The sequence below is a fragment of the Heterostelium album genome (genome assembly GCF_000004825.1).
Source record: "Heterostelium album PN500 unplaced genomic scaffold PPL_contig13, whole genome shotgun sequence".
In the NCBI taxonomy this organism is placed as follows: domain Eukaryota; phylum Evosea; class Eumycetozoa; order Acytosteliales; family Acytosteliaceae; genus Heterostelium; species Heterostelium album.
In genome coordinates this window covers 411,028-426,498 of record NW_008805090.1, presented here as the reverse complement: position 1 = coordinate 426,498, position 15,471 = coordinate 411,028, and the positions used below count along the sequence as shown (strand labels likewise).

Sequence of the window (15,471 nt, the reverse complement as noted above, 5' to 3'; positions counted from 1 at the left end):
AAAAAAAGAGTCGTTATAATGGCGAGTTTGTGATCATAAGGAAATTATTTATTAAAAAATCTTATGATGGGTCTAGGTTTTTTTGTGCAACGGGATCCATTACTCTTTTCTTTCTATTTTAGTTTTATCCAATGGAGTATTAGGTGAATTATTGTTATTCACAATTAATGGGCTGCGACTTCCCTCTATTTCAAGATAAAATTCCATTTTTTTTTTATCTTCAAGAGTTACTTCAGCAATAGTTTCATTAATCTTTGTATTTTTTGAAGTTCCTTTTTTCACAAGATTTGATTCCAAATCGCTCATAAACTTTCTTATAAGAGTAGAAAGTAGTGGGGTTTTAGTTATTTTGTGTGGAATTTCCCTAGATTCAAACTGAGAAGGGTTAGCATTAATATATATTTATGGTAGATCTTTTATCATACTTCAAATTCAACTCTTCTACTGAGAGTACTGATCTTGGTAACTAGATTTCCATTCTCAATATCGATAACTGTATAGATTACTCTTTGAGATCCTTCTCTGGTGGCATACAGTGTTACTAATCCCTGAGTTTCTACCTTATCCTCTTCATTGTCAGCAATGTAGAAGGTAGCATTGTTGATTTTAACACAGAAGTAAGAGCAAGAGACACTCATTTGATAGATCTGATGGAAGATATTAGATGGATAAGTTTGATGGATATATAGAGGAGATATATAATTATGAATAGATATAAAATTGGATAAAATATTGATGAATGGATATAAAATTGATGAATGGATATAATATTGATGAATGGATATTTATAGAGTTTTTGTTGTTGGTTTGCATCAGGAAACTGTTTTAAATTTCAAAAATAAAATAAAAAATTAAATAAAATATACTTTAATATTGAACTTCAAACAACTGATTGATAAGAAAACGGTTGAATAAAAAATACCATTTTTTTATTTTTTTTTTTTTGAACCACAAAAGCATTTTTATTGTCCTCTATCGCCGAAGATTGAACATCTACAGTTTTTTTTTCCTACAAAACAAAACTGGCGATCTTGCTTGTAACCAAAAATCGAATGCAATAAAAAAACCACTCTGATCATATTAACCCACTAATTTTTAATTTTTACAATTTTTGTATTCTGAAAATGTGTGCTTGCCAATTTTTTTTGTAATTCAACAAATCCAGGTGAATTTTATTGACCAAATGATATATTATTGGATCGGTTTTGGAGATCCCAGCCAATGTTCTGCACAATGTCCGCCATTAATTTAACATCAAAATTAATAAACTAGTATTCTTAAAAATACAATCATTCTATTTAAAACAATCAAGATTTATTATTTTTAATTCTTAATAATATGAATCGACTTATACAAAAAATTACTACTTAATCCAATAAAATGGTACCTTTAAATCCTGATTCTGATTCATTCTCTTTATAATGTTTTCAGAAATTAGTGAAATGAAACTAACTAAAATATTTGAAATAAATAGTTACCTAAAAAGAATCCATCGAGCTCTTTGGTTTCTTTCATGACAATGACTTGATTTGGTGTAATTTTATAGGATGCCAGTGTATTTGAATCCTTTTGCAAATGAGTGCCATTGTTAATGTACAGTTTTTGTTGGAAAGTCGGTGTCAAAGTGATTGAGCAAATCAACAACTTCAATTGTTCAACTGTATAGGTACTATCAACCGGTGAAACTTCAATTCTTTTATATACTAAAAATAATAATTGTTATTAAGTTATTAAATAAAATCTATTATTAACAATACATACATCTTCTAACTTTTGATGGGAATATATAAAACTTTTCATCTTTTTCATCTTGATCATTTCTGATCGAGTGAATGTAGATGGATTCCTTCTCGAATTGAAATTGTTTCTCGAGGAACTGTCGATAGTTGTTGTCATGACACTCCATGCAGTGTGGTATGCTCAGTTTCGAGTTGGTCAGCTTGATGCTGGAGTCATCTTCGGCGCCATAGACAGAGACGACAGCCTCCCAAACAGAAGCTGATACCACTATGAATGGAATGATTGCTCTTGGCGGTTGTTGTGGCTGTCCTTGCTCCAAGTCAAATCGCAACTTTGAAAGGTCCGACATATCGTAGATCAACGAGCCATGCTCACACTTTAATAACTGATTCTGAATCTTCGATGGTCTCTCTGACTTCTCCTCCTCATTGATATATCTAAACCAAGCGTCACTCCAATCCTTTGATATCAAATACCACTCTCCCGTTTCAAATTTCGATTTATATTTAGATTGTTTAATAATATTATATAATTCCTTCCTGTTGAGTGTAAATGATAGTTAATAAGTTATGTCTTTTTATCATTAATAATTATCAATGCTTACAGTTTTGTCTTTTCCTTTTTAATTACATTGGAAATCTTATTTCTCTCTTCATATTCATCCTGACATTTCTGACATTCTTCGGTGGTCGATGGTATCTCAATGGAGGTTGGACTCAGCGGTTGTATAAAATCCCAGGTCTCTTTTGAGATAGTCTTTCTATCCTGTGAGTAGATAGAGAGATTACCGTGTTCACACTCGATATCCTCGGTGGCACTCTTTGCTTTGAGTAGTTCCATATTGCATGTCTTCTTAATCCAATCTTTATACCATTGATTGGAAATAAAGCAGCCTTCCGTTCGGTTCTTTACGGATTTCTCTTTGGCGATGATCGATTCCTTCAGCGTTGACTCATCGACCTTGTCTTTGGTGGAACTGAACAGACTACACAGACAATCCCTACAGAAGCTGTCTTGATCGAGTACAGGCGATCCCCGATACTTATCGTAAACACTGTCCCAGAATGTCTTACTGACTCGCTTCATCAACGGCAACTTCTTGGGATCCAACAAAAGATGTTCACACAACAGCAAAGAGTTATCGATCGGTCCACTCTCAATACCTTTCATAAAATTTAAAAGCCAATCTGTATTTATCCAATAATATCCTTTTGACTATAAATAATAATAATAATTAATTAATACATATAGCTAATAATAAACAAACAAACAAACTAATTAATTAATACATACAGATTCACCAACTTTAATTGTATCCAATTGTGATAAACAGAATTTCTTTCGTTCTCTCCACACTTGAATTGCTTGATTCAGAGTAGATCTGAATTCATCGGCTTTTGTCTTGAATGATTGCTCCTCATTCTTGAACTCTTCGATGATCGATTCATTGTTAAACTTTGGTGCATCTTTATAAACCTCTCTATTCTTCTTTGAGTAGATAATCATATATGCTGATTGTGATGATATTACTCTATATAAATACAATATTATTATTATTAATTAATTAATATAAAAGTTAAAAAAACCACACAATAAAATAAAATAATAATACATTACCCTTCTTTCAATTCTTTTGCTTTTCTCTTTTCACCCAATTGATCTTTACCAATTTGTTCATTGGATAACTCTCTAATATTCTGATCATCGAATTCCCACCACTTTCCAGTGCTATTATTATTATTAATAATGAAAGATTAGTTGGTTAGTTGGTTTGTTAAAATAATAACAAGTATAACAATCATAATAATATTTACATTTCATTCTTGATATGTGCTATATAATGTCCACTAGTTACACCAATACCTTTATGCATTAAAATAGCAGTGAGTTCATATTGAGTATCACTAGTACTACTACTACTCTCTGGTTTGACATCAGTCATTGTCTTGTCTTTAGGAATGTCACACTCCTCCTCTGTACTCTCATTGTCAGTCTCACTATTAATATGATCTGGATGATTATTATTCTTATTATTCTTTGTCTTCTTCTTATTCTCTTTCACTTTCACTTTCTCTTTATTGTTTACTTTACTAGTGGTACCATTTGATTTCACATTTGGATGTTCATCAGCCATAAGAGAGTCGTTATATTTATCACTTTCATTTTCATTGTCATTATCTTTCTCCTCTAATAAAGGTGCCATATCTAATTCGAGTGGGAATGAAATTGGATCGTGAAGTTTCTTTCTCATGATGGTTTCCTTATCGAATACATATCGAACCAAATGCAAATTGAAATTGAGTGGCAGTGAATCTGCAGAGAATTGTGTTGATCGTTCGTGTTCCGACACATTATTACAATATTTACATGTGAATGTTAACTTCTCCTTTGATATATAATCATTAAGTGATTCTATAATTGTTTTCATTTTCTATTGAAAAATAATAACAAACCGTTAGTAATCTTATCAAACTTCCAACGAAAATCAAATCAAATACAATTCACATACCTCAGTCTTTACAGAAATATCATAGAATACACTTGAGATACGTGATTTATTGTTACATCCCAAACATTTCGTAACATAATAGTAGGTTCCTTTATAGAGTTGATCAATGATTTGATTACCAATTCTATTCTGTAATAATCCAATAAATAAATTAAAGAACCTAAAAATCAATAATTAAATTATATTAGTTTATGTTTATGATTTGAATGTGTAATCAATATTGATTAATAATATTATTAATAGTGAACTTACTCTTGTGGATCTTGCTGAAGATCACTTGGAATTTGTAAACAATTGACCAGTGGCGTTGGATCCAATGTCTTTTTACTGGAGTACAACAAATTGTAGAATAGAAATATCAATTGAAACATGAAATTATGTACAGTATCGTTCGGTGCTTTTGGTTCTATTATCTCTATACTCTTATTTAACTCTATACTACAGTTACTATTATTAAGATTATTATTACAGTCTTCATTACTATCTTCGTTATCGTTATTATCATTACTATTATCACTATCTTTACTATTTGAAATACTACTAGTATCTAAATCTGATTGACAATCATTCATCACAGTATCTTTATGATTATCTATTTCCATTTCTTTCTCATCGTCGTTCACCACTTTACCATTACTACTACTCTTGCTATTATTACTACTATTATATCCTTCATTCTCATCGACATGTTTGTTATTACTATTATTACTATTGTTATTGTTGTTGTTGTTATTGGTAACATTGGAAGTAGTAGTTGTATTAGTTGTTGATGTTGTTGATGGTGATGATGCTGTTTTGGTCGATATTGTAGTTGTTGTTGTGCTTGTTACGGTGTTGTTGTTATTGTTGTTATTGTTGTTTTTATTGTCGAATAAATGATGACCTATGGAGAGTAGATTGTATCTGAATTGAGAGTTCATGAATAACACTTGTAATACACTGTTCATATAACAAGTGGCACCAAGATTACGAAAGCCAGCAGGTGTTTTATTGCAATCTCTAACGGTGTTTCTAATGATATCGGTCTGATGATACTTTAAGATAGTCTCTGCAACGTATTCTTCATCTTCCTCCTCACTCATTGCCAACCATGCTTGACCTAAATTATGAAAGCAATCAGGTATATCACTACAATTACTTGTTGGTCTTCCTATTGTTTTTGTTGTTTATATTATAGTCATTATTAATTAGAACCAATCAATCAATCAATTGATTAACATTACACAATCAAACAATGTTATAAAGATTTACTACTTACTCTTTTCACATTCACCATTTAAATTGAATGCAATCTGTAACAGCTCCGATATAGAATCATCTGTAATCGATCCATCTCTCAAAGAAGAGATAACATCGCTCTCGATTGAATTAACATTATTTATAAATTCTTTCTTTCTTTTATTATTATTTATATTATTATTATTATTACTACTCATTATTATATTATAATGTGTTGTATATTTATGATGATATGATAATAAATAACAAATAACGAATATGATAATGTTGAAATATTTCAGCAACTGGTTATTTCTTATAAATTGTTTCAATTTTAAATTAAATTAAATTAATTTTATGAACAACAACAATCATAAATAAATAAGAATTTTGACATTAATTGGAATTGAACTGAATAAAATTATATATAAGATCTTTCTTTTGAATTGTCATGACTACTTGAATAGAATAGGTAAAACAAAAAAATGTTAATATAAAAAAACATAACATGTAAATATCATTAAATAAGTTATTTAAAATAATATTGATTTTTCATAGACATTTATTTTACAAATAAAAAAAAAGGAATGTGACAGACTTAGTTCTGTATTAGTATATCAAAAGTGTACAGATTCAATGATCATATTTAGAATACTGGTTCTTACTTTTCATATGATAAATCAGATAAATCAACCAACATTCAATCTTAAAAAAATTATCTCATTTTTTTCCCTCTGTTTTTTCAGTTTCGTGTTCATGCATTATACAACATCCATAAATTAATTAAATTTTAGGTTCAAACAACTTTATTTTTAAATTGTGAAATTTCATCATCTAGACATCATATATATATATATTTATATAAATCAAGATCTTGAGAAAAATGAAGAATTTATTCAAGAAAACATTTCAAGTCGGTAGTCAGTCGTTGGTCAGAGGTTCAGATAAGAAAAAGTTGAAAGAGAAACTCGTTCAAACCTATAGACCAAATGTAAGCATCGAGCAATTGGATCAAGTCATTCAGAACAAGAGAGATCTAGGTCTAGTCAAACTTCAAAACCAACCAGTTCAACTCTATTGTCAAGTTGGTGATCCTCTTGTATTTGAATATCAAGGTGTACTCTATCCAACAAGTAAGTTGCAATCATATTTCTAATGTTAATTTTAGTATTCATTTTAACAGTAATTACTTTAATCATCTTTTAAAAACACACTATAGTTTATACATTAGCGAAAATACCAACAATGTTACCTAGAATTATAATACATCCACCCGTATTCAATTATATTGCCAATGGTGCAGGTATGTATTAGTTATATTCAAGTTTGTATTATTATAGTTTGACTAATTGGATATATTATTGTTTGTTTTTGTTACAGATTTGATGTTTGCAGGTATTGTTAATTTAGAAGATTTCCCTGATACTGTTGGTACTGTTGTTTCTATTGTGTTGAATGGATCGTTGTCACCTGTTGCAGTTGGCTATGTACTACCACATACTCAAATGGATAGAGCACAGGTAAATGGCAAAGCATTGTCAATCATTCATTACATAAACGATGCACTATGGGAATATGGAACAAAAGAAATAGATTTCACAATCATTCAGCAACAAGAGAGTGAATCTGTTGCTGCAACAGAATTAACTACACAATCAATGAATGATTTAACTTTGAATGAAACAACAACTACAACAACTAATAATAATAACAATGAAGATGATGATAACGATACAATGGATACAAGTGAAGATAGTACTACAACTACAACAACTACTTCTACAAATGGTGATAGTATTGTTGCTGTTACGAAAGAGGAAATGGATAGTATTGTACATATTAGTTTTATGGGTGCTATAAAGTTTGGTGTTATCGATTCAGAGTTACCTCTGCCTTTGAAAACATTCTTTAACAAATATATGTTGTACTATGCACCTGCCGATACACATGAGATCAACGTAAACAAGTCGTCCTACAAGAAGGTATCAAAGTTGATCGATGCCATGAAAAAGAAAAAAGTTGATCGATTCAAACGAACCTTCACCCGGTAACATTATGATATCGAAAATCAATAGATCAAATCAAGAGTAAGTAGTAGTTATCCATTCGTTGTTTTAGATAATCCTATCCACTAATAACCAACACAATTATACAGATATAAATCATTTGAACTCGGTAATATCGTTGGTGATAAACAACAACTAGAGGAAGAGAACAAAGAAGCAACCTATGGTACATATGACTCTGATTCTATTCCTTTGAAATCGGTTCAAGATGTATTTCCACTGCCTAAATCTATCGTTGATTATGCAAAACTTAAAGAGTTACCTTATAAAAAGTATTATAACTTATCAAATGTATCAATAATACAATAATATTAATGAATGTTTAACTTTTATAAAAATCACAGATATTATAGTTATAATGAAATTAGAAATCTAGCAATGGAATATGTAAAGGAAGTGATCGATGCAAAGAGTTCAACTTTTGTTTTGGATGAAGTGTGTGCACCAATGGTAAAGCAATCGGGCGGTACTTCCATTGGAAAGAATCAATTCTTCAATCAAATCAAACAGCATCTATCACCAAGATTCATGGAGATTATAAATGTACAGAATGATATTAAATATTTGTAAGTAGTTTTTTTTTTCGATCTATGTAATCATCAATAATTACTGCTACCGTAAGCTAATTTTTATTATATAGACCATTTAAACAAATAGAAATACACTCTAGAAAGATATCAAACAAATTTGTTATAGAGGTTACGGGTTTGGAAACATTTTCGATATCACCGAAGGAGTTGGCAAAGGATGGTATGAAAGCATTTGCAGCAAGCACAACTCTAGCACCATTCTCGAAAACCTCACAAATGGTAAAGATACAAGGAAACGATACCGATCGTATTTCAAAGTACATTCAAGAGCAATACAGTGTACCAGCTATTTATATAGATATTAAAATAGATGCTGCTGTTCTCAAAAAAAAATAATAATAAAAAAAAACCAATAAATATTATAGAAATCTTAAATCTCTATTTCAGCGTTTGTCAAACACCCGACCTTTGTTGAGTTGCATCATAGCTTTCATATCCTTGTGTTTATGGTATCGGAGTGGTAACTTTTTTTTTCTCCTTACTCCTTTGGAACTCTTTGAAGATTCAACATCATCATTATTTTTTATTTGTATCATTTGAATGTCATGATTAAAATGAATTATTAAGTTTGACTTCATTTTCCATTTAGAATTACTTGAATTGGAACAATGCCACCACCAAGTCAAAGAGAAGACTTGAAGACATGATGAGTTGGACCTTTAAAAAATTGAGATTGATTCACCACCGGTCCAACTTGAACCCCCACCTTCCTATCACCAATCGACAAAGTTAAAAGAAAAAAAAATGTTGATCATAAAAAAAAACTATATAATTTAAATATTTAAATAAAACACAACAAGAACTTCACTCATTATATTTATAAAATAATACAGTATTAAACAAAGTTAATTTTTAATTTTCAACATTTCATTTTTTTTGTTTAAAAAAAAAATAAATTTGGTTTCTGTCAATGATTACCTGGTGCCTGGAGAGGAAGAACTTTGAAAGCTGGAAAGGTTGGAATGGCTGGAGTGGGTGGAATATCTGGAATAGCTAGAATAGCTGTGGGTGGAATAGCTGGAATGGCAGGAATGGCTAGTAAAGGTGGAAGAGCATTGGGAGCTGGAAGGTCTTGATTAGCATGGTTAACTTGTGCTACAAGTTTTTGAATATGTACAGGTGGATGAAGTGGAGTAAAATTGACTGCTGTTAACCATTTTCTGAATTTTTCATTCATTTGTACTCTATTGTCATTTTCATTTATATTAAATGTTTCGTTGTACCAATGTGACAATTGAGAAATTTCCAACTCAGAGAGACTTATGATTATGTTAAAATGCAATCAAATACTGAAATTAATCTATGTGATTACTTACTTTCGGTTGTTAAAAAGATCTTGATCATCTATTCCTACTGGTACACTTCCTATATTTGCAGGTCCAAAATTGTTTTGTTCATAGCCATCTTTATACCAAGGATGAATGCCAAGTCCTTCCACTGTTTTGTGCAATCCCATTTGTATATTTTGATTATTATCCCAGTTATCTTTTCTTATTTTTACGTTGCGATGGTTGAAATGGAGAGATAATGCAGTTTGATGGTGGTTTGTATGGGTTGTTTCTAAGTTATTATTTAAAATATTAAAATTTGCCTTGGTATTGTTCGCTGTTGTCCTCATATCATTATGTACTGTTGTTATATTATTCTGTAAGTTATTTATTGCTGTTAAACTATTATTTATATCAGTCTTCATTCTATTCATATTATTATTCATTCTATTCATATTATTATTCAATGTATTCATACTATTATTCAATGTATTTATGTTATTATTCACAATAGTATTAATATTATTCATATTTGTTATCATTGTATTTTAAATTATTATGTATATTGGCCATCATTGTATTTATGTTATTATTCATGGTAGTATTATTATTATTAATAGTGGTTATCAAATTATTAATATTGTTATTAATTATGATCATATTATTATTCATATTATTATTCATCAATTGTATATCATTCATTAAAATTTGAAATTCATTTGGTTGGTTTGCTTTAATCACTTTTTAATGATAAAAAGAATTAGTTTATAGAAGTGTTGAAATATACATAAAACTAATAACCTACCGTCATTGATTACAGTATGATGTCTGACCTTTGCTCTCATAACTCTTTCCCATTGTTCCAAGTTAACAAATGGCAAATCTCTCTTGAAAGTTGCTAAATTGATTTAAAAGTTAGAGTTTGGATAAAAATACAATGCTGTGCTTATGAGTCGAACCAACATTCTAAAATATCATATACTCTACCTGTTGCAGCAATTCGATTCGATTGCTGCATTGTCATATTGACAACAGGATTCTCGTCCTCCTCTTGCCACAGCATGCTGTAATTTCAACAAATAAATAAATACTAAGACTCTTTAAAAAATTAGAGAAGAATATTGCTCAATTGCAGGTATAGAAAGTAAAAAATGAGTTAAATAAAAGTATGTTATAATACTCAAATCATACTGTGATACTGGTATAAAAATTGTTGTTTTTGTTTTTTTTTTCTTTTAAAAAATACTATAATTATATTAAAAAATAAAATTATTATCCATTTGTAGATTAATAATTTAAATTACCATTTAAAAATAAAATAAATAGAACATCATCAAAAATATTTGCATAGTTAGTTCATAAACTTTTTTAATTAAAGTATTATTTTATTGGTAACTAATTTTATAAATTTAATAGGCGAATATGTTGAAAAATTAGAGGTTTGGTTTATTGGCAAGTGTGGTTTATTATCTGGTACCCCATTTTAATATATTTATCGACTCTAACAAACATTATAACTTTGCTTTGCATGATCAATTTAAACCAATGGATAACTTTTATAATAAAAAATATTTATTAAACTTGTGTTTACTTGTCAATTTTCATGAACGACGACATGTTAAATGAATTCATGAAAACATTTTCAAACTGAGAGGTTTTCAGGTGGTACTGAAATTTACTGTTACCACTTTTTATAGATAAAATAAACAACACTGACAAATATTTAAAAAAATAAATAAAAATTAAATTGTGTAAATAAACACAATATAACACACCCTATCATACTCATTGTGTTGATACAAAATTGTTGAATCATTTTTAATTATATATTTGATAGTTGGAGTGAAGAGCAGCAAGCAAGTAAGTGTACAATAAAAGCTGTTATTATTATTTTATTGATTAAATTTGGTCATTTTAAAATGTGGTTGTTGTGAAATATATATCTAATTATATATATATTTATATCTATGTTTTATTTAAACTTTGCTGGTGTTATTGAATACTACTTTATATAAATTAGTACAACTTACAATTTAATAAAAGCAACGCTAACAAAAAGTAATATAGTTCCAGGTGTGATAATTATGATCCTGATCATTGAGATTTTTTATGAATTGAATTGTTGGAATGGTAGTTGAGTGAGGTTACTGTTATATGGACTGTTGAGAATAGATGTGGTAAGTAATACTGATTAGTGGTGTGTTTAATAAATATATACTTGATATTTATTGAGAGTTAAAAACATAATAACAACAACATTAATTTAGGTGAATTGTAATTATTTCAACTAATGGATCAATTAATCAATCAATCAAATCTGATTGAAGTATAAAATTTATAGTATCACAATAAATGGAAGAAATATATTAAAAATAAATGTATAGTTGAGGAATTGGTGGGAGTATTGTAGTTGAATATGTTAAACACAAAGCAGCTAGAACACCAACCACTACTACTAAAACTGTCAAATCTGGAATTGCCCAACAACATCAATTGAATTGATCCACTTACATTATAGGTTTTAAATGTAAAGTCAGAAAATAACAACTATAAATGCACTAGAACAACATGGTTTGTAATTCAATATCAAAACATCTAATATTAAATATTTGAAATATAACATATATCAAATAAATAAATTATTATTACTATATAGTTTTCTTTACTTATAAAAATATATATCAATAAAATGAATAAAATTATCATTGGAATCTTTGTATTATTTACCATTTTTAATTTGGCTGTCTCCGATAATTGGACTTTGACCAATACATTGTCATCGCAATGGACTGCCCCAGAAGGAACATGGAGTGTATTCAACTGCCAACTCACAAATAACGGTGCACAAGTAACTCTCTTGAGAATCGATCCAAACGGACAATATCCAGACAGTATCTGGGGTGCTTTCTACTACGATTCCACCACCGATACCTACCCAGTCGAGGGATGGGCTGCCACCTTCCAAGAACAACAAACCGTCAACTTTGGTTACAAGGTTTTATCTGCTAATCCAATCGATTGGGATGTAATTGTTCAATAGATTAATCAAATCAACCAACCAACCAAACTAATCCAAAATATATAATAATTATGATTATTTGTAACAAACAATCCAACCAAATACATTTTATAATTATCGCAATTACTACTACAATACCGTGTTAATATTACTTAAAAATTTCTAATAATAAAAAAAGTTTGCTTTCACATTCTACTCAATTATATTATTATTACATTACTATGATTACTATTATTACTATTACTATTTATTTATTTACATGAGTATACAATTCTTTTCCTTATCTTTCTTCATTGAGAAAGGAACTGAACTTGATATCAATTTCTTCTTTAATTCCTCTGGTAATTCACTGAATGTTTCTGTTTTCGATACATTATCGATATTCTTTGCAATATAATATAAACATTGATCACCTAATGATTTTAAGTCTAATCTTGTACTTATATCTAATATTAAAACAAATTATATTAATAATGAATATTATATTGATTTAACCAACAAACATTGTTAACACATACCGTATAATGGTGAAACATTATCATCATCGATACCATTGATTAAATATTCTTGTACCAATTCTAACATTCTCTCCAAGTTCTCTTCATGCGCCAAAAACAATAATTCAATTGCATTCTCTGCATCTATATTCAACTATATATCAAATTATAAAGAAAGTTTGTTATTTAGATTGAATTGAACAAACATGTTATCTAGATTATATTTACCTTGTCTGTATATAAATAATGAATGAATGCGTAATATACATCTGGATTTACATTATCAATAAATATAGTATTATTTATACCCTCTTGAAAGAAAGATTCCAATTGTACTTTTAATTTATTTGATCTTGCTACTAATATACACTGTTTAAAAATATTTTAAAATGATTAATATCATCGGATTTCTTTGTTGTCGACAAAGAGTTATAACTATTTGTAATAAATCTACATACTTTATGTGCATAGAATGCTTTCTCTTTTACACAAATCTTTACATCTGAATATAAAGGATTATTTATATATAAGAAAAGATGACTAAAATATAATTAATCAATTAATAAATATGTATATATCATTTAACTTAAGTTACTTACTTTGATACTAAATCAATCTCATTTTCATCATCTTTATAGAGTTTGGTAATGAATGAGTTTAATTGTGCAAACGATTCAAATTCATCACCTACATCAATGGTATTGCTATCTAGCTGATCACTAAACAACGATGATCTCGTCAAAAAGATCTTGTGTGACAGTATAATATTTGTTTTCTCTTCATCTCCACTCTTATCCTTCAATATCACCTCACAATCTGTATTTGTATTATTCGTAAATATATTCTCGATATCATTTTTATAAGTAGATTCTCTAACTCTTATTAATGTTGGATAAACTAATGATAATAAGTTTGTTAATCTATCTATTCTTCAGAAATGAAATGATATCTATCTACTTACATCTTATTGCCATTGATGATCTACCACCTGCATATACATTCATTATGGGTGATCCACCTTTGGAGTTTGGTGTTCTAAGGCGTTGTGGAACGTTGATGATTCCTCTGGTGTCTGGCGAGACTTGACCGTAGTCGTTCGTTCCCCAAGAGTAGATTAGACCTTCCGCCGTCAGTACGTTGGTATGATAGGTTCCACAGCTGACTTTGGTGATGAATTCATTCAGCAGCGATTCACCAATTCGAATCGGTGAGAATGTGTCGATCTCTACGACGCCACCCATCGTTCCCAGTGCCAGTTGTCCGTGCTGCGTCGATCCCCAACCGTATAGCTCGCCATCTTCGGACAACGACATCGAATGCAACTGTCCCGACGACACAGCAACAAACTTCAAACGTTCCTCCTTCTTCTTCTTCACCGACAACTTTATCGCGTGTGGCTTAGCGACTTGTCCGGCGTCCTTTGGTGACACACCACACTGGCCATTGTTATTCAATCCCCAAGCGTACAAACAACCGGACTTTATCGCCACCGTAAAACTAGATCCACACGACAGCCCTGTGATATTCGATGCTCTCGCAGTCATGCCTTCCACCGGTGGATTCAAACTGACAAACACCGGACTATTCACCAACTCCATCGGCGAGTCATTCACCTGATTATATTTATTTCCTCCCATTGCAAAAGTACTTCCATTCACTTTGATATTGATATTTATGAGTTAGATGAGATTAACTTGATTAGACACACAAGTGCACTTGTATTTTGAGTATATTATTACAACTTACAAGTTACAAAAACAGTATGATCCGATCCACACGCAACTAGATCGATTGGATCGCTACAGCTGACTTGCTTCGGTGAGAATTGATCGATGTAGTCGTTGTGACCGAGTTGTCCGGAATCTCCACGACCAAATGTGAATAGCTGATGCTTCTCCGTGATGAAAGCAGAGTGGAATGAACCTGCAGCTATCTTTAAGACTCTGATTGATATAGGGATTCTAAAGAGTGAGCGTAACGAGCGCTCGCTATCATTACCGAGTCTGCCGTATTTGCCTTTACCCACTGCATAGACCTCACCGTTTCTAGACAACAGCAGAGTGTGTGACAATCCTATCGCAACGTCTTTGGTGACGAAATTCTTTGACATTGTCTTAAAGTCGACGACATCGCCACCGCTGTTCATGCTTGCCGCCGACATTGTTACACCCAGCTGACCTTCGTTGTTCCATCCCCAAACAAACTGTTGTTCCGGATCCGGCAAGTACAATTGATCATACGATGGTATCAATCCAAATATTCTACTTAAACTCATTTATATATCTATTTCTCTATATTTATTTATTTATAGATAAATAAATATTATTTTATTTTTATATTTATTTTTATATTCTTGATTTGTTTTGTTTTGATTTGATTTGATTACAAAATAATAGCTATGGTGAATAAAAAAAACAATTTTTAAATTGACTTGATTTTTTTTTATTTTTAAAATTGAATTGATAATTATGATGCTGATGTTGAAGGGATTACCTTTTTTGTAAATTTATGTTGTTGTTTGGGAATTTTAGTGGTGAATTCAAGATCATAAAAAAGCAAAGAAA

The 15,471-nt window shown here is 30.0% G+C and overlaps 6 protein-coding genes across 6 annotated transcripts; 2 read left to right on the top strand and 4 right to left on the bottom strand.

Annotated features, from left to right (window-relative positions):
* Positions 1-164: 164 nt before the first annotated feature.
* Positions 165-5,685, bottom strand: PPL_05957 (ubiquitin-specific protease 48-like protein; the record flags this gene model as incomplete). The annotated part of the gene is made up of 14 exons (XM_020576827.1): positions 165-185; positions 232-309; positions 426-647; positions 867-888; positions 1,365-1,452; positions 1,479-1,703; positions 1,762-2,200; positions 2,371-2,955; positions 3,034-3,271; positions 3,358-3,468; positions 3,555-4,171; positions 4,250-4,373; positions 4,502-5,399; positions 5,508-5,685. The coding sequence occupies 14 exons, from the start codon at positions 5,683-5,685 to the stop codon at positions 165-167; spliced, it is 3,846 nt and encodes a 1,281-aa protein (XP_020433239.1).
* Positions 5,686-6,350: 665 nt separating this feature from the next.
* PPL_05956 (uncharacterized protein) lies at positions 6,351-8,459 on the top strand (the record flags this gene model as incomplete). Its single annotated transcript, XM_020576826.1, has 6 exons — positions 6,351-6,600; positions 6,699-6,770; positions 6,848-7,514; positions 7,623-7,805; positions 7,902-8,099; positions 8,174-8,459. The coding sequence occupies 6 exons, from the start codon at positions 6,351-6,353 to the stop codon at positions 8,457-8,459; spliced, it is 1,656 nt and encodes a 551-aa protein (XP_020433238.1).
* Positions 8,460-8,745: 286 nt separating this feature from the next.
* Positions 8,746-9,846, bottom strand: PPL_05955 (uncharacterized protein; the record flags this gene model as incomplete). Its single annotated transcript, XM_020576825.1, has 3 exons — positions 8,746-8,780; positions 9,042-9,382; positions 9,440-9,846. 3 exons carry the CDS (start codon positions 9,844-9,846, stop codon positions 8,746-8,748), a joined length of 783 nt encoding a protein of 260 aa, XP_020433237.1.
* Positions 9,847-9,913: 67 nt separating this feature from the next.
* PPL_05954 (uncharacterized protein) lies at positions 9,914-11,207 on the bottom strand (the record flags this gene model as incomplete). Its single annotated transcript, XM_020576824.1, has 3 exons — positions 9,914-10,131; positions 10,179-10,289; positions 11,177-11,207. 3 exons carry the CDS (start codon positions 11,205-11,207, stop codon positions 9,914-9,916), a joined length of 360 nt encoding a protein of 119 aa, XP_020433236.1.
* Positions 11,208-12,080: 873 nt separating this feature from the next.
* Positions 12,081-12,431, top strand: PPL_05953 (uncharacterized protein; the record flags this gene model as incomplete). Its single annotated transcript, XM_020576823.1, has 1 exon — positions 12,081-12,431. One exon carries the CDS (start codon positions 12,081-12,083, stop codon positions 12,429-12,431), a length of 351 nt encoding a protein of 116 aa, XP_020433235.1.
* A 131-nt stretch (positions 12,432-12,562) lies between these two features.
* PPL_05952 (ankyrin repeat-containing protein) lies at positions 12,563-15,182 on the bottom strand (the record flags this gene model as incomplete). The annotated part of the gene is made up of 8 exons (XM_020576822.1): positions 12,563-12,572; positions 12,670-12,856; positions 12,929-13,061; positions 13,136-13,276; positions 13,366-13,447; positions 13,507-13,804; positions 13,869-14,069; positions 14,654-15,182. The coding sequence occupies 8 exons, from the start codon at positions 15,180-15,182 to the stop codon at positions 12,563-12,565; spliced, it is 1,581 nt and encodes a 526-aa protein (XP_020433234.1).
* Positions 15,183-15,471: the final 289 nt, after the last annotated feature.